The 18,502-nt window shown below is 42.5% G+C and overlaps 1 protein-coding gene across 1 annotated transcript in view; it reads left to right on the top strand.

The window, feature by feature from the left end:
- Havcr1 (hepatitis A virus cellular receptor 1) overlaps window positions 1-18,173 on the top strand; it is a 22,814-nt gene extending 4,641 nt beyond the window's left edge. Inside the window, exons 3-11 of the mRNA XM_005376581.2 lie at window positions 3,362-3,448; window positions 3,864-3,950; window positions 4,064-4,144; window positions 4,495-4,584; window positions 8,356-8,457; window positions 11,156-11,211; window positions 15,624-15,729; window positions 16,582-16,618; window positions 17,733-18,173. Of these exons, the coding sequence (XP_005376638.2) occupies window positions 3,362-3,448; window positions 3,864-3,950; window positions 4,064-4,144; window positions 4,495-4,584; window positions 8,356-8,457; window positions 11,156-11,211; window positions 15,624-15,729; window positions 16,582-16,618; window positions 17,733-17,835 (749 nt within the window). The 3' untranslated portion in view covers window positions 17,836-18,173. The remainder of the gene's footprint in view (window positions 1-3,361; window positions 3,449-3,863; window positions 3,951-4,063; window positions 4,145-4,494; window positions 4,585-8,355; window positions 8,458-11,155; window positions 11,212-15,623; window positions 15,730-16,581; window positions 16,619-17,732) is intronic.
- The last annotated feature ends 329 nt before the right edge of the window (window positions 18,174-18,502 follow it).

Below are 18,502 nucleotides of genomic sequence, written 5' to 3'. Positions count from 1 at the left end.
AGAGGAAAAGAGTTATTATAATCCAGCATGGCCAATACATCTAAAAGTGCACTTTGATTTAGTATAATCGTCTTACGCATTTTATGTTTTTGGCCTGTAGTCTGGCTGTTAGTCTGTTTATGATGATTAACATGATAAAGATTTATTCAAAAATGAATCTTATGCTAGCTAAAAGAAATGAAATTTAAATCAAGAGTAGAGGGAAAAGGGAAAAAAAGAATTGAGATCTGTTATACATGTACCAATGTCCCAAAATTAATGTAGGCATTAAATACTGCAAAAATGTACCAATAAAATTTTTTTAGAAAGAAAAAAAGGGCTGTGGATTTAGCTCAGTGGCACAGTGCCTGCCTGGCAAGCACAAGGTCATGAGTTCAATTCCCGGTACTGGAAAAAAAAAAAACAAAACAAAAACCAAAAAAGCAAAAAAAACTAAAACCAAAAAAAAAAAAAAAAGAAAATTCTGTAAGCTGTTGAGGCTTTTTCCTCTTTTGTATTTTTGTTTCTTTTTGTTTGTTAATGTATGCATTTATGTAGTTGTATAGTTTTACTTTTATTGATATGTTTTAGATACACATAGTGCTAACATTCATCATAGGGAATTTGTACCTGTACATGGTCTATCTTGATTCTTCTTTTTCTTTCATTCCTGTCCCTTCAACCTCTCTTTCTCTCCTTATTTATAAAAGCTTTGTTTCCACTTTGTCCTTCTTTTCTCTTTGCTTTCCTCTTCATTCCTTCCTTTCCCCTCCACCCTTCCTAGTTCTCCTTTCCACTGGAATATCTGCTTCCTATTTCCCAATATCTATCATATATTTTAGTCCTTATTTATACTTTGAGTTTCTCATACCATAGAAAATGTGTGAAATTTGAACACGTGTGTCCAATTTAGTTCACTTAAGAGTATAGTCTCAAAGTGCACCCTTTTGCATAGAAATCTGTCAAGTTTGTCCTTCTTATGTACAGAGTACATAAGAGTAGTAGTGTTCTATTATGTAAAAGAACCTCATCTTCTTTATCCAGTCATTGCCTAATGGACATTTGGGCTGTTTCTAAGACCTGTTACAAACTGCACTGCTATAAACGTGGGTGTGATATATAGCTGTAGTATAATGCTGTTAATTCTTTGGGGAAGATACCAAGAAGCAGAATATCTGAGTTAAATGAAACCTCTAGTTTTAGTTTTTTGAGGAACTGTCACACTGATTTCTGTAGCTGCAGAGGAACTATCACAAAGAAGCAACAACTGGAATCTCATCTAATTTAAATGCTTTTGCGCAGCAAAAGAGACCACCAAGAGAGTGAATAGACAATCCACAGAGCGGTAAAATTTTTTCAGCTCTTCCTGAGACAAAGGACAAATATCTGGAATATATAAAGAACTCAAAAAAAAAGTAAGAGTCCCTAAATTTAAAGACCTAATCCAAAAAAGGGCATCTAAAATTAATAGAGGATTCTCAGATGAAGAAGTAGAAATGGCAAATACATATAGGAAAAAAAGTTCCAAATCATTAGTTATTCAAGAGATGCAAATTAAAACAACACTGAAATTCTATCTCACTGCAAAAAGAATGCCTATCATCAAGAAATTAACCAATTATAGGGCTGGGGATATAGCTCAGTGGCACAAGCGTCTGCCTGGCAAGCGCAAGGTCCTGAGTTCGATTCCCAGCACCCCCCCCAAAAAGAATAAGAAATTAACCAATTACAAAGGTTAGCTGGGCTGTAGGGTAAAGGAAACCTTCTACACTGCTGGTGGAAGTGTAGTCTGGTGCAACCAATGTGGAAATCAGCATGGAGATTCCTCAAAAAACTAAAAGTACAAGTTCCTTTTTTTTTTTTGTTTGAGGAAGGGTCTCACTACTGTAGCCCAGGCTGGCCTTGAAATCTCAGTGATCCTCCTTCCTTAGATCCCTAGTGCTGGGATTATAAGTGTGCGCCACCACACCTCGTTTGTTTTTCTTTCCATTGAGTTCTTCTAACCAAATTTTTGGCATGTTTGCTTTTTTTCCCCCTCTAGATTACATTTCTAAAAAAGGACTAATGCCAGGTGTGGCAGTACACACCTACAATCCCAGCTACTTGGGAGGCTGAGAGGAGGTTCCCAAGTTTGAATCCAGCCTGGGTAATTTAGCATGACCTTGTCACAAAACTGGGGCTTCTGATATAGCTCCGTAGTAGAGTGCTTGCCTAGCATGCAGGAGGCCCTGGGTTGTACCCCTCCTACTACCAAACAAAACCTGTGTGTGTGAAGCAAAGATAAATCAAGATACCTTGATCTGTGGCACTCCATCTTTGCACATCTCCAGTGTTCTACTCAGCCAAGGTCAGTCTGCGGGCTCCGCAGTGCAGGTGTGGCTTCTTTAGGGACTCTTTGCACATGCTTCATCCATTCCTTTCATGACTCTGCTTTTGTGCTGGGTCCTCTGTTGCGGTTTAATTCTTGTCTCAGCTCTCTGCACAGCTCCTGGAGCTTCAGTGAGCTGTGTGGCTTCTTACATATTTCTGCTGCTGTCAATTCATAAAGCATAGATTGTGCGTCTCTAATGCAAAAATCCAAAATCCACCACACTCCAAAATCTGAATCTTTTGAGCAGTGGTATGACAGCACAAATGGATAATTTCACACTATGAAAACTGTTTCGTGTAGAAAATTATGAAAAGTATAGTATTATATAAACTTACCTTTATGTGTATAAAGAACATGTGAAACATGAGTAAATTTCATATTTAGGCTTGAGTCCCACTTCCTAGGTATCTCATTATGCGTATGCAAATATCGCAAGCATTTTGGAGAAGGGATACTCCAAAGAAGGGTGTAAATGTCAGGTGGGAAGAAACCTTCCAGGGTCTTGCCTGCCCTCGAAACAATGTGCAGATCTTTGCTGCTGGCCCTGCACATGATCTAGCATAGGCTGATGGGCAGGAGTGAGCCTTTAGCTCAGATACTGGTCTCTTGGGTGTTTTCCATAGGTCTGACAGAAGTGGACACTGTTTGGTAAATGTGCTGGTCTCGGAAACACTGTTCAAGTCAGTCACTTGCCACTGAGAGGACAAAGCACAGTCCCAGACTCTTAACACCTTCCCTCTGAGGGGTTTTCAGAAAGGGACTTCAGTGCAAATGAGATATGTGATATCATCTCCCAGATATGTAGTTTTCAGTGCAGCTGCTCCTCTCCACCCTCAGCATGTCTCCAAAGCCCTCTGCTTTCAGGGCTGCTACTGGCCATTGTCAAAGGCCAAATTCAGGAGAGATATCCCTGCATAGAGACGGTGTCATCACTGTGCTTAGCTGCAGTTCAGACAGGAGGCTCTTGTCTCTTCTTGTTCCATTAACTCTTGCTTTCATGCTGATGTCCAGCTCCAGCCACGACCACAGAAGTCCCAACAACACCTCGTGTCTCCACGGCTCCCCCAACACCAGCACAGACGCAGACCACCGAAACAGGTAAAGTGAGTTGCTGCCCAGGTGGGAGGCCGTACATCATACAGGGCACTGTGTGACTTCCAACACTCACCCTCTGATGGGTCTTCTAAAGGAGACATCAGTGCAAGTATGAGATGTGGCTTTTTATCTCCTGAATATCTCACTGTCAGTGGAGCTGCTCCCCTCCACTCCCAGCATGTCTCCAAAGCACTCCCCTCTCGGACATTTTGGTTGGCCATTAGCAAAGGGCAGGTCTAGGAGAGATAGCTCTGCCTAGAGACAGTCTGCCATCGCTGTGCTCAGCTGCAGTTCAGGCAGGAGGCTCTTGTCTCTTCTTGCTGCATCACTTCTTACTTTCATGTTGCTGTCCAGCTCCAGACAGGAGGCTCTTGTCTCTTCTTGTTCCATTAACTCTTGCTTTCATGCTGATGTCCAGCTCCAGCCACGACCACAGAAGTTCCAACAACACCTCGTGTCTCCACGGCTCCTCCAACACCAGCACAGACGCAGACCAGCGAAACAGGTAAAGTGTGAATTGCTGTCCAGATGGGAGGTTGTGGATCCTGCTTGGAGCAGGAGGCTTTTGTTTTTTGTGGCTTGATTATTCTCTCCTTTCATGTTGATGTCTGATTCCAGCCATGACCACAAGACTTCTAACAACACCTCAAGTCTCTACGGCTCCTCCAATATCAGTGGACACATGGAGCCCCAAAACAGGTAAAGTGTGAACTGGAGCCCAGGTGGGGCGCTATAGAACATGCCAGGCACTGTGTGACTCCAAACAACCTCCCTCTGACGGGTCTAAAGGGAACTTCAATGCAAGAATGAACTGAGGGTTTCTATCCCCTGAGTACTTCATTGCCAGTGGAGCTGCTGCACTTTACTCCTGGCATGTCCGCACAGCCCTGCCCTGTCTGCGTGTCCAGCTGGACACTGGTGAGGACCAAGTCCAGGACAAACAGCCCCAGCTAGAGACAGTCCATCATCAATGTGCTCGGCTACAGTTCCAGTTGGAGGCTCATGTTTCTTGTTGCTCCTCTAATCTCTGCTTCTGTCTCGATTTCCAGCTCCAGCCGAGCCCACAAGTGTTCCCACATCAGCCCGCTCCTCCGCTTCTGCTCCTCCAGCACCAGCGCACACACAGAGCAATGAAACAGGTAAGGTGTGAGTTGGACCCCAGGGGCCTTCCCAGGGAGGTGTAGAGCATACAGGGCATCGTGTTAAGAAGTACCATGGAGCGTGAGCGTTCTGACTTGGGCTCAGCACATGGGCTTCTCAAGGTCTGTGTCCTCCCCTCTTCTCAAAGGATGTGCACCTTTCACAGGTGGAAGCATTTGATGAGTGAGGGCACCCGGTGCCTTTGATCAGATTCTCAAAGGGATCCCTTATCAGCTAGGAAGGGTTGGCCCGTGGATCTAGGATACCCGTGTGGGTCTCACCCACCTGGGCCTGGCTCTGTGATGAGAAAATAGGAAATGCCAGGGAACAGGAGCCAGGCTAATGAGCTTTGGGGTCGTGCAGGCAATGCTGAAGTTGGGCCTTGCAAATGAGGATCATATTTCAATGAAATTAAAATTACTCTGTGCACCAGGCTCCAGGCTGCATGCTTTTATTTAAATCTCAGGCTAATTTTGCCATTACAGGGGTGATTCACATGGAGTTTGTTTATTTATTTATTTATTTATTTATTTATTTATATCTTTTTGAGACAAGGTCTCATTGTGCAGTTCAGGCTGGCCTTGAGCTTACTTTGTAGCCTAGGCTGGTCTCGAACTCACAACGATTCTCCTGCCTCAGCCTCCTGAGTGCTGGGATTACAGGTGTGCACCAAATGGAGTTTATAGTGATGAGAAATAAGACAGAGTCTAAAACCTCATTGTTCAAAATCATAAAGATAGAGAGTAGTTGAGTTAGCATTCAATTTCTGTTCATTTGAATGTGGGTCCTTTGTTTCTAGCTAAGAATCATGCTTCCTGTCACAACCACTGTGCTTTGGGTGTGAATGAATTTGTTCGATTTTTACATTGTCATTGACAAATAATTTATAAAACTACCCAGTATTTTTGGAGCAGTCACTGCCTTATAGAATTGTGCTTCAGTGACCACTTATCTATTTATGTGGCATAGAAATTGCAAAAGACAGTATTTATACTCATGAAAAAAGTAAATATGGAATTTATGGACTTCAGAGGTTTAGAAAGTACATATTTGTGTTGTGTATTCATGTCACATGTTTCACACCTCAAATTCCACAGAGAAAAGAGTTTAGATATAAACCAAATAGAAAATGACACACAAGTGAAAAGCTAGCTTGTCATCCAGACGACAAGAATAGGTTCAAATCTCCTATTTCCAGGATTAAAAAGATCACTTGTAATGGAGATTCTCAAAGGCTCCCTGAAAGCCTTTGACCCCTTGAAGTGGCTCTGGATTCTGAGCAGCAACAGAAATTTCACAGGCTCTTAGCTTGAAAAGTAGGACGGAGCATATGGATTTCCCATGACTCCCACTGAGCCATGTGCATAAGAGGGATCTGGAGGGCTGGGCTATGAGCTGAGTTTGGAAGATGGGGCTGTAGGTTATGACTGGGATTTTAGAGCCATAAAAATTTGTGAGAATAACAGCTTTCAGCTGTTTCAGCTTTCAGTTGTTCCAGGCAACTGAACACACTGGAGAATCTGTGAGACTTTCTCAGTATTGACTTAGCTTTCTAAAACTTGCTTGTGTCTGCTAAATTAGACAGATTCACGGACTTGGTTTGGAGAACATGGATAAGTTATTGACTGTACTGAAAGCAGACATGTAGACAGAGGTGTTGGTTTATGTGTCCATATGACCTGAACGGTATTTTGAGTTGAGGTTTTCCTTTCTTTCTTTCATTTTTTTTTGGTGTTCTTTGAGACAGGCTCCCACTGTACAGCTCAGGCTGGCTTGCACTCACTGTGTAGCCTAGACTGGTCTCACATTCGTGGCAGTCCTCCTGTCTCAGCCTCCCAAATGATGAGATGACAGTTCTGTACCATCATACCTGCCTTATTCTTATCCTGATAGTTTCCTAATGAGTTTGAGTTTAGAATTGAACTTTACAGTACAGAGAGGCAGTCAACACTCCAGCCAAACTAATGCAGGGACACTTATCTTTTTAATCGCCTCTGCCTAGGCTCATGGGAGCTGCCTAAAGCAGTGACAGAGTGCTCTCTTCAGCAGGATATACACAAAAATAATCCTGGAATCTCTGCATGTACAGTTGTCAAAGAGAGAAAGACGCTGTAGAGGAAGATGTTGATTTATGCTTGGAGGAATTTTGTGCAGGGCTAAATTGGGCAAAGCCTGACCCTCTGACTCTGTTGCATTGCCTTTTTTTAGTTCCTAAAGGCAGCCACACCCTCTTACCGTTCTGAGTGTTAGAGAGAACAGGAAACAGTTCAGAACATGAGAAAGGGTGATGCTGAAATGTAGAGTGATCTCAGCTGTAGCAGGAAGAGGGAACAAAGACTGGCGAGGAGCATTTAGGAAAGGCCGGATTGAGGGGTTCTTATCCAGACACTGCCGTGAACTTGACCCGCTATTCTGTGGGTTCTGGGAGACGGAAGTCATGTGAATGCCTCAAAAAGACAAGTGGTGAACTCTGCAAGGAAGGCAGGCTATGTATTCGGAAAAAAGTTAAAGTTTAAGGAAAGAAAAGTGACACAGCTCCATGTTAGAGAATTCCCAGTGGAGTCTTTTCAATGAGAAATACATGATGATTCAGGAAATTACTCTTAAAAAAAGAATGCCAAGCATGCAGATGCGGAAGGAGGTGGGACCAGCTTCTACCAGGAACATAGCTTTGAGGCCTGCAAATCAGTACCTAGTCCAAGATGTTGAGCAATATTGTCACCTTGGAGAGACATCGAGGCAGAAAGTAGTGTGTGTGTTTTTGAGATAGGGTCTTACTCTACAGTTCAGGCTAGTGTTGAACTCACTTTGTAGGCCAGGCTGGCCTGGAGCTCGTAGCAATCCTCCTGCCTCAGCCTCCTGAGTTTTGGGATTACAGGCATGCAGCACCATGCCCAGCCAAGGCAGAAAATAGTATATGTGTCCTGAGTTGGTCACTATTCTGTCTCCCTGAAGAGAGAGGTAGACAACCTAGACTTGAATATACCTAGGAAATCCAGATTGAGACTATTATGAGTGGGCTAGGACATGTTAGTGGAAACTCCCCAACCCTATTCACTGAAACTAAAATATCATTTGTATTAAAGTTCCATGGGAGATGCAGTTTTATAGGCTTTGTACATTTAGAGGGAGTATAGGGGTCTAGGAGTATAGAAAATAGGGAGTAATTTTATATACTGACAAAACTCTTTACAATAATATATAGATCAAATTTCCTATATGGCAATGAAATAACTAGGTAGCCATTCAGTGTCCAGAGGTCATTTTAACTTGGAAGCCAAATTTCAACAAATTTCTAAGAAGAATTATAAGGGCTAGAAGTGAGTAGGTGGATACCATACCCCATAAGAAGGCTGGGTAAAGGTACTAGGGGAAATTGATGGTAATTTATAGTTTAGCATTTATTTATTTATTTATTTATTTAATTTCTGGGCTTTTTGGGACAAAGTCTCACCATGTAGTTCAGGCTGGCCTTAAGCGCACTTTGTAGCCCAGGCTGGTGTTGAATTCACAATGATCCTCCTGCCTCAGCCTCCCGAGTGCTGGGATTATACGTGTGCACTGCCACACCTGGGTATTATTGGTTTTTAAAGACAGGATCTTGCTGTGTAGTCCAGGTTGACCTCGACCTGCTGTGATCCACCTCCCTTAGCTGCCCGAGTGCTGGGATTATAAACTTGTACCACTGTGCCTGGCCTCTCTTTTGTTTTTGTAGGGATTGAATATTTCTCTCTATAAATGGAACATACTTCTATTATTTCCCATTCTAGAACCTTCTCCACCTGTTCCAACTCAAGCAGTGGAAACCCAGCCTACAACACTTCAGGAAACAGAGACTCAGCTGTTCACCTCCCCGGAATCAAGCCAAGAAGGTAACTGCATTCTATGTCCTGAACCATGGGAGCATGTAGAACTTGGTAGCCACTGACTTAACTGAGAACACAAGCTCTGGAATAAAATGAATCTGGTTTGAGTTCTGATTCTGGCCACGCAAGTCAGTGATGTGACTTGTGCCAATGTCTACCTTCTCTGACTCTATTTCATCATTTGTAAAATAAATGTAATACCCTGATCTCATAGACTGATTATGAAGATTCAGTGAGATGAGGGGCTCCGGCAGTAATCATCTGCTCCATTAGCCAAAAACCCAGAATCCATAGGGGTAGTACCGCAAGCTTGTGTGCCTTAGGAGCATCTGCTATGTATGTATTACTCTACTTTTTAAAAATCACATCAGCCAGTCTTGGCTCCAAGCTTGTTCCTGAGCTTAACCACGTGGGTCATTCATACCTCTAAGTCCCAGATCCTCAATGTGGCCCGGAGGCTGCCCTGCTCTCACACTTGCATCTACATGGGTGTTCTGAGTTGTTGCTGTAGACTTAGTATTCATGTCATGCCTCAGTTTCGTATGCTGATATCTAATCCCCAGTGCAAGAGTATTAAGAGGTAAGTGGGACATCTGGGGGATTAGTTCCTCTATAGCGGAGACCAGAGAGAGCCTGTTTATCCTTTCCTCCTTAAAGGGGATGCACTGAAGGTGTCATCTATGATGAAGGAAACCCTCCCTAGGCACCCACTCAGCCTGTGTCTGGACCTTGGCCTTCCCAGCCTTTAGAACGGAGATCAGTGCATTTCTTCTGTTTATCAGTGACCCCAGCCAAGGCATCTTGTTACAGCAGCCTGAGCAGACTAAGACAGACAGCACCACACCAAGCAGGCTGTGCTGAGATGCTGCTTCTGTACACACAACGGCCCTCTGCCCCAGCTCTGGGCAGGTTCCACCATTTGGAGCTGTAGAATGGACCTGTCTTTCCTAGCTGGAAAATGGTCATCTTTCCCTGAAGCCTGTCATCTTTCCCACTAACTCCCTTTTGACCCCCTACTGTTAAGTTTTGAGAGCACCATATGCTGAACTTTGTGACTCAGAGCTGGCTTAAGTGTCCTTGAGCCTGTGCCACATCCAGACAGGATCCCGTCCTGCAGAGTGGGGGGAGGGTTGTATACCAGTGATTCATTGTTCTGAGAAGTCCCCAGCCTGTGGGTCCCTTTCCCCAGGCCTACCCTTTGCCACACCTTCCTGGAAATTGGTGAATTTACAATGGAGCTGCAGTGAAAGTCACAGAGGGAGGAAGTCAGTAGAGAGTAGATAATGGTGATATTTGGTTTTAAAAGTGGGAACCTTCCTGTTAACTGCCTCTGGGCACAGAAACAAAACAGAATTTGCCATTTTGAGACACAGTCTCATATGCAGTTCAGGCTGGCCTTGAATTCACTTTGTAGCCCAGGCTTGTCTCGAATTCACAATGATCCTCCTGCCTCAGCCTTCCAAGTGCTGGGATTACATGTGTGTGCCACCATGCCTGGCTCAGAAATACAAAAATATACACACATGGATATCTATATGTTTATGCTACATTGCTGAGGAATTGAAATTAAATTTTATCTGACTCAAGTCCAAGTGGTTTTTACTGCAACCCCCAACCCAGTCTGATTTCTGAAGGTCGTACCATCATCACCACTGGTCACAAGCAGAGCCTAGACTTTGTATGCAGACCTTAGCTCAATGTGTTGTACTCTCAGAATTAATCCAGTTGAAATGTAAGTGTTTGAGTAGAGTATGAGCTGTCTGATTTTGTTTCTGTTGGGACTCTGTTAGCTTTTGCACTAGGAAAGGAACTTTCCAGACCCAACCTGTTTCTATTTGATGAGAAAACATGCATGATAGCTGCCAGCAGGGGCTGCTGTCCTTAGATAATACAAGTGGAATCGTGTTTCACATTCCATATCTGTTTCTTCCCCCATGGGACTACATACCTGGTGGTTAGGATGTACAGTGCTTAGTATTTGACCCATACATGCCTAAAAAGGACAAATTTATATAGTCTCTGTTACAAAATAGATATTTCAAAACATTTTAAAAATGTGAATGTTTGAAACCTGAAGATCAGTGTCCCTTATACCACATGAAATCCTGACGCTTATGTGCCATAACATACATTGATCATGTGGTTGATATAGCATATTTTCTAAATCTTTTCTGGATCTAAATATGGATATCTTAGCATGTATCCTGAGATTTACATGCCATCTGTTTTGTATATGATTCATTTCACTCAATCTGAATGTAAAGCCAGGGAAAGTCAGCTCTAAATAGTGTGGATCTGCTCCTTGGAGGTGTGCACGGCCTCTGGGCACTCACTGACAGCTTCTTAGCCAGCATGAAAATATTCCATGACATTTAAGTGGTGTCTTAACCTCATTCTTTGAACACCCTCCTCTGATTTGCTAAAACTGCAGGCAAAACTTTGCATGCATGCATTTTGACCATAAAGAAGAAAAGGAGTCCAGTTTCAAAGAGGCTATGACAAAAGCATTAAGAAACACAAGATCATAAGATGAATTACTAACATGTTAATAACTTGGTGTGATTGTCGCAATGCCTGCAGCACTCTATCATATTATTATTCCATCTTTCGTTCATCAGCAGAAGGCAGCGTGAATATATTTAGGGTCTGCAGTGAAACTCCAATTATTTTTGTAATTCTAATTAATTTTCCTTCTTTTGAGCAGATGGGAATGGCACTGTGACACAGTCTTCAGGTGGCCCTCGGCAAAACGATCAACCTGTAAGTGTATTCCTCTGGATTTTATTAGCCAGATTTACTTGTATATCTTCCTGGAAACAAGTTGAATATAAAAACTATTTCTGTAGGACTAGCCCACACATTGATTTTTTTGCCCTTCAAAAAAGAAAAAAATCTTTGACTGTTAAATAGAAAGTTTAATTTGAAAAGTTTGTTTAGGTGGGCCAGTTAGAGGTGCTTAATAAGTGATATTTTATTAAATAACACACACACACACACACACACACACACACACCACATACACAGACCTTTGCATGGACAGAATCGGGAAGAAAGGAGGAGTTAATCCAGAGAACAAGTTAACATAACCTACCAAGGAGGCCTGTGATTATTATTAGAGATCAACATGCTTTGAATCAGTGGGATGGAGTGGCTGGCTATTCCAGACAAAAATAGAGCATAAGAGAAAGGGCCAAGGACATAGCTCTGTGGCACAAGCACCTGCCTGGCAAGCGCAAGGTCTTAGTTCAATTTCTGTACCCCCCCAAAAAAAAAGTCAGGGAAAAAGGTCTTACATACAGGTGGGTCTCAATATGTTTTTCTCACACAATGACCATTCTGTGTCAAAATTCTGAGGCCAGTGTATGTAAAACTCCCAACATGATTAGTTTTAACATAGTAAGTTCTTCATAAACTATGATTTTATGGGATATTCTTAAACTTCCATAGAGAGCTTGAGAAAAAGCTGAGGAACCCCAGTCTTATGATTCTCATAAGCAGTTATCATTACAGAGAAGTAGAAAAATTTTTCAGTAAGATTTTTTTTGTGGGGGGTGTTCAGGGGAAACTACCTTTGTTCTAGTATGTGCAAGTAAGATAAGTTAAAGACACTAATAAAATGTTGGCCCTTGAAAAAGAAATTCAGAAAGCTCCCTTAGGGTGGGACTGTTTATTTTATTTATTTATTTATTTATTTATTTATTTATTTATTTTGGTTTTTCTCCGGTACCGGGAACCAAACTCACGACCTTGCACTTGCCGGGCAGGCGCTTTGCCACTGAGCTAAATCCCCAGCCCCAAGGGTGGGACTGTTTAGTGTAGGGCCAATTGACCCTGTGCTGTATGCTGTAGTGGCAATAAGAACACCAAGGCAGAGGTGATGTTAGGAACTGTTAGCACTGTGAGAGACGGAGGCAGGAGGATTGTGAGTTCAAGCTCACCCTGAGCAACTTAGGCACAGCCAGTCTCTAAGGAAAAAACAAAAGAACCCCAAAAACAAAAAACTGGGCTGGAGATGTAGCTCAATGCAAAGCCCATCGATTCAATCCCCAGCATCCCCACTCCATAACATTTACACCATGGGCACTGGTGGAGCTAATTGATATGAACTAAATGTGTACTTACTGGCTAATGTCAGAGCTACCACTTTGTAGATGTTTATCTTGGTGCTAACTGAGCAGATTTAAGTGTAGTTAAAAAAATCTGAATGGTGATGGTGTTCTTTTTTTTGGTTTTTCTCCGGTACCGGGAACTGAACTCACGACCTTGCGCTTGCCAGGCAGGCGCTTTTGCCGCTGAGCTAAATCCCCAGCCCCGTGTGATAGTGTTCTTTACCTCACTTGTTTAGCAGCAAGTAAAAACAATTTAGGAGCAAGTTCAAGATAGGTAGATATAGCAAAATCTGGGCCTTTTGATCCTTGACTTTCAAGATGTCTCCCAGATACATTGAAAAGAGTATATAACAGCATATATTTTGACCCAATGGGTTAATTTCTTTTGCCCTACCTTGAGAATGGAAGAGCCAGGCATGGTGGCACATGCCTGTAATCCCAGCACTCTAGAGGCTGAGGCAGGAGGATCTCTGTGAGTTCAAAGCCATTCTTGGCTACAAAGTGAGCTCAAGGCCAGCCTGAAGTGCCTAGTGAGACCCTGTCTCAAAAAAACAAACAAGCAAAAAAAGAGAATTGAGCAAATACATGAAGATACATGAAAATGAATACTCATTACTGCTATGTGTGTTGAAGATATAACAGGTAAATCATCATTAGTAAGGATTATTATTTAGTCAATTAAGCACAAGCAAAGATTGCCAGTGCGAATGTCGTTAATGCACCACACTTAGTGACATGGGGAGGAGGGAGTCACTGTAGATTAGGGAGTGAAAATGGTGTATATAACGTAGCACTTGTAGAACTGTCACCAGAAAGCTTGTTCTTGACACCATGTGAAACTGACCATTGCCTTCTGCTCCTTTGCAACTTTGTTGAATGAATTGAGTCAAGACAGATCCATGCAGAAGGGTCCCTAGGGTTTATTGTAAAGCAAATGCAGAGAAATTTACACTTTGAAAGAAGGTGGGCTGCACTCACTAGGCACATTAAGGGAGAGTGCAGAGTTTGGAGATCTCTACAGGCACACAAGATAGTTGGGGCTTCAAGAAGCAATGGTGACTATGATGCTAGGAGACATTTTCTTAGAAGTTACTTTGTTTTTTTCCTGTACTGGGAATTGAACTCATGACCTTGTGCTTGCCAGGCAGGCGCTGTGCCGCTGAGCTAAATCCCCAGCCCCTAGAAGTTACTTGGGAATTGTAAAAGTCTCTTCCTTGTTCTTCTCAGATGCTCATTGTTCCTTCAGGTGCTTGAATCCTTTGAAACTTACCAACGGAATTTGTGAAAGTAAATTTAGCCCAAGGCAGAGGTCTTTAAAGAATGTTCCTTTTTGTGATATCTTTGGGCCTCAGCCCATAGAAATTAAGTGCACTGTGTGCCTTTGTTGTGGAAATACTTTCAGTCTTAATGAAGGTGCACAGGGTGTGACCTTAAAATGTCACTGAGCTTCCTGGAGGGCTTGTTTGAGACCTAACAAATGATCGCAATTGCCTCATACACAGAGATCTTTGTTTCTTCATATAATCCTGAGGGTGCTACTTTGAACCCCCTCTATCTTTGAAGCCCCGTTAGGCCTGCTAATGGCTAACTATGTGCCCTTAAAGATCCTAGAAGGACAAACTCTAGAAGAGTGTATGTGGCAAAAATGGTTATAATGCTTGTGTGTGGGTGTCGGGTAATGGTTGCCTTTAGTTTTCCTTTTTCCCTTCTTGGCTGCATACTCTGAAATGAACATGCGGTATTTGGTGATACAATGTAAAGAACAGAATGAAAGCCCGTCTCCTGAGACCCCACTCTCCACCCGTGTGCTCCCCTTCCCCCATAGCAAGGCAGCAGCACAGCTCTTCCCGCCCAGGCCGTGGCTGTGCCCCTCCTAAGCGAGGACGATGCCTGTGTTGTTACCTCCCGTCTGCTCCTCAGAGGATTCCCAAGGAGCAGCTAAAGGCGTCTCACCCCACAGCCTCAGGGAACGTGCTGTGCGCAGCCGCAGAAGCAGAAGTGCAGAGGGGCTCAGTGACTTGTCCCGGGTCACACAGTGACTAAGCTGAGATTAAGCTCTTATGTAGGAAAAGACTTGGTCTTTTGGTCTTTTTCTCTGATGTTCCTCTCTCTTTTTGTTAGAATACCTGTTCTACGGGATCTCTTTAGGGTTAGAGCTAAGCTATGAAAAGGGGCCTCACATAATGCCTGGGATGTTTCAGTTTTATTCCAGGAGTCTAGGAGTCTCTTATAATCTACACTGCATTCACACACGCAGTTTCTACCTCATTACACAGCATTCCAATGCTCTATCAGGGTCATGTCCGTGGGCAGTTATTTCCCAGTCTCTATAATACAGGTAGAGTCTTGTACTCCATTTTACTTATTTTTTTATCCATTGATTGATTGATTGAATGCCATTCTGGGCATTGAACACACTTCTATACACACTGAACTATATGTCTAGCCTTCTAAAATTTGTTTTTTAAAATTTTGAGTCAGAGTCTTGCTCTGCTAAGTTGTCCAGGGTGGGCTTGAACTTGCAATCTTTCTATCTCAAAATGCTGGGATTACGTTAGCGTACCAGCCACACCCAATTTATATTACATTTTGCGAAAGTTAAGTACTAGATCAAAGGCTAAATTCAATCAGTAAGTACATTCAGATAACAGCCAATGAAATCAAATAATTCATGAAAATGAATTCTTTCTTATAAGATTGTATAGTTACAGAAATGAACTACTGGTATTTTAAAACATATGTAATTTATATACATTACATATATGCTCAGTTTATATGTGTAATTCTGATTTGGCCAAAGTATATACCTATGTAAATACTGTCTTAAGCAAAATAGAAACTATTTCTATTATCCCAAAAACAGTTTGAATTTCAAATTTTTAGAATTTCTCTATAGGTTTATATCCTCCAATCATGTGGTCTGAGGTTTAAGGTAATTTGGTCTTATCTTTGGTCTAAAAGTAGCCAAGGGCCAATGCAGTAAGGTTAAGCTATTCTAGGAAATGTTCTCTGTTCATAACTCTAAGAAGATGCTTTTTTAACTTATTGATGTTTCCTCACCAGGAGTTTCCAGCACAACACAAACGAGTCGACGCTAAAAGACTCTATGTTGGAATCCTTGTTTCTAGCTTGCTTTTGCTCATTAGTTTGGTTGTCATCATTGTCAAAAGTAAGTCATTTCAAGATTGTTTTTAAGGGACTAGAGCAAGGGGTCTATGGCCAAATGCCTACGTTCAAGTACGGCAGCTCCATGTGCTAGGTCATTTTGGTTCCACACAACTTCCCTGTCCCCAAATCCTCGGCAGTCAAGTGCACAGGGTAGAAACTTCTATTTCTCAAGTGCGGTGTTAGTACGTATAAAGCACCGAGAATGATTTCTGGTATATGGGAAATGCACCGCGGTCCTAAGTTGTTATTATTTTAGAAAAGATCTTCTTGCCATCTACAGGATCTCCTCATCTCATGGTGCTTACATTCTAGAGGAGGTTTCACTAAATACCATTGTTGCTTATATTTGCCCTTTATTTTTCAATTCCTGCCCCCACATAGAGAAAACTTAAATTTAAATTAGTAATTGAACAAATAATTAAATACTAAGAAATAAGTTTGAGTAGGTGGTGGCAGGCAAAAAACGTTGCTGTACAGAAGATAAAACACTCTGTCCCAGGTAGCCTGGGAGTACCTTGGGTTTGCGTCTGATCTCCAGCTGCCAATTCAGAAAACTGTAAGCTGTCACTTTGTGTGAAATAAAGGACAATTTAACAATTTCATTATAACAAGTCAGGGTACGTGGGTGAACATACTCAACATTAATAAAAATGAGGTACTGAGCACTACAGAGCTGGTTTGGGTTTCTGTGGGCTCAGATGGGGCTGCAGGGAAGAATTAGCTGGAGTTACCAGGGAAGGGCTCAAATGCTAACACACAGAACCCTTGGCTGGAAGCACATACCATGAACTTTTTTGCTAACGTGTTTAATTTTCCTGTCCACTCTTTTCTGGCCTCCTCCACCCCTACCTAGAGAGATTCATCGGCAAAAGGAGGACACTGACACTAAGGTAAGTTTGAAATGGCTTATCACAACACTTTTTGATGTTTTTCCTGTAGTAAAAATAAAAAGCAATTATGCTTAGTTGCCTTCCCCTTTTCCCCCTGAGCTATCCTTTCTTTCCTTTTTTTTGAGACAGGATTTCACTATGGAGTCCAGTCTGGGCTTGAACTCTCACTTTGTAGCTCAGGCTGGCCTCGAACTTGCAGCAATCCTCCTGCCTCAGCCTCCAAAGAACTGAGATTACAGGCCTCTGCCACCAGCCCTGGCCCATTCTTTCCTTTGAATCCTGAATATTTCATTCCATGTGCACGTCTCTTGTTATTCAAACCTCCCGGCAGTGCTTTGAGTTTCTGTATTTCCCTCCAGGTGTGGCAGAACTGGCACCGAAAGAGTTTTTTCTACTCTTAGAGTAAAAGAACTATACTACAAATTTTCCTTGATAGAACTGTATATTCAATCAATCATTTTGCTTTGCTTTTACACTTTGTTCAAGGCTTTTATTGTCTATTGAGTATCTATTATATTGCAAGTTGGTTTAGAAAACAAAACATGTAAGCAAATAAATAAGGTCCTTTTGGGTGTCTCCATACAAACACCATGAGAAACATAGAACAGGGAAGAGGCCATTTGCCTGAGCCGCAGGGAACAGTTTTGGAGGAAGTCATTCCTCGCTGAAGGGGCAGGAAGTACAAAGGCCCTGAGGTGGGGCAGGAGCCTCCAGTTACGCACAGCTCCCACTGCTTCACACTGCTCCATAGCAGCTCATCCTTCGCATCGGTCGTCTGGCTTTCTAGACCCTTAAACTTATTATACTTGTGAAGATCTTTCAATTACAGCTTAATCTTTTTGATTGTCCGTGAGAAGCCAACTGTCCTGCTTCACTGGCTCAGGTGGACTTTACCCAAGGTCATTTCTTGGATTTGAAATCAAGGCCCACTAGGCCACTGTTTGTTATTCCTAGTCATCCTTTGTGGATGTCTCTACACAGATCTGCCTGTGTCTGAGTTACATGAGTGACAAATAGCCAATCTTGCTGTATCTTAAATACAAGCACTGCTCACACTGTAGAAGCCGTTTGCTTTTCTCTCACTCCTGCTCTTCTCCAACACCTCTTTCTGCAGCAAGGTTTTGTGGATGCGTCCTCGAAATCAAGCTTTGGAACAGCAAAGCCCAGCAGAAGACGAAGTCTACATCATCAAGAATAATGTTTTCGTCCTTGATTAAAACTCAGCGGTACTCTCTGTCCATGACTGCAGAAGACACTGACCAGGCAACACCACGATCATCGTCTTCTCCATCCCGGGACCATTTTCTGTATCAGTTTTATCTGTCGTTCCAGCAGATCAGTGCTGGTGGATAGAGGAACTCTCAGGGTCAAAGCCATTATGTTGTCAAATTTTGTTTTAATATTGTTCTGATTTTTATGTTGAGACTGTTCCAGTCTTTCCAGGCACTGCAGAGCTCTCTGTCAAACATGCGTATGTCAGAGTTCTGTCTTTTCTTTAGACTCTATAATCCCATTCATCAAAGAAAGTAATCAGGGCTCATGCAGGAAATGAACCCACTGTAACTGTCAAGAGCAATAGGACCTAAAAATAAAAATGTCTAATGTGAGATCTCGTTTGGGAGCGTTTGTGATTACCTCTTGCTTTTATGCTGTAAGTCCAAATGGCACATTTCACATGTTCCGTGAGTGTGAAGCGTGTGAGTGTGCAGGGCTTTATTTCCCTTGGAAGAAGTAGGAGTGAGTGCGCTTTTCTCATTGAAGGTGCATATGTTTTCTCATGGCTCTGTGTGACCCAGGGATCCAGATGGCTACTCTTCTGTTAGACAAGTTACAGTACTTCGTAGGAACCAAACAGGCACCTGGGGGAGACAGTCACTTGCCCCG

The sequence above is a fragment of the Chinchilla lanigera genome, unplaced genomic scaffold (genome assembly GCF_000276665.1).
Source record: "Chinchilla lanigera isolate Chin_1 unplaced genomic scaffold, ChiLan1.0 scaffold00007, whole genome shotgun sequence".
In the NCBI taxonomy this organism is placed as follows: Eukaryota; Metazoa; Chordata; class Mammalia; order Rodentia; family Chinchillidae; genus Chinchilla; species Chinchilla lanigera.
This window is presented reverse-complemented; position numbering and strand designations above follow the sequence as displayed.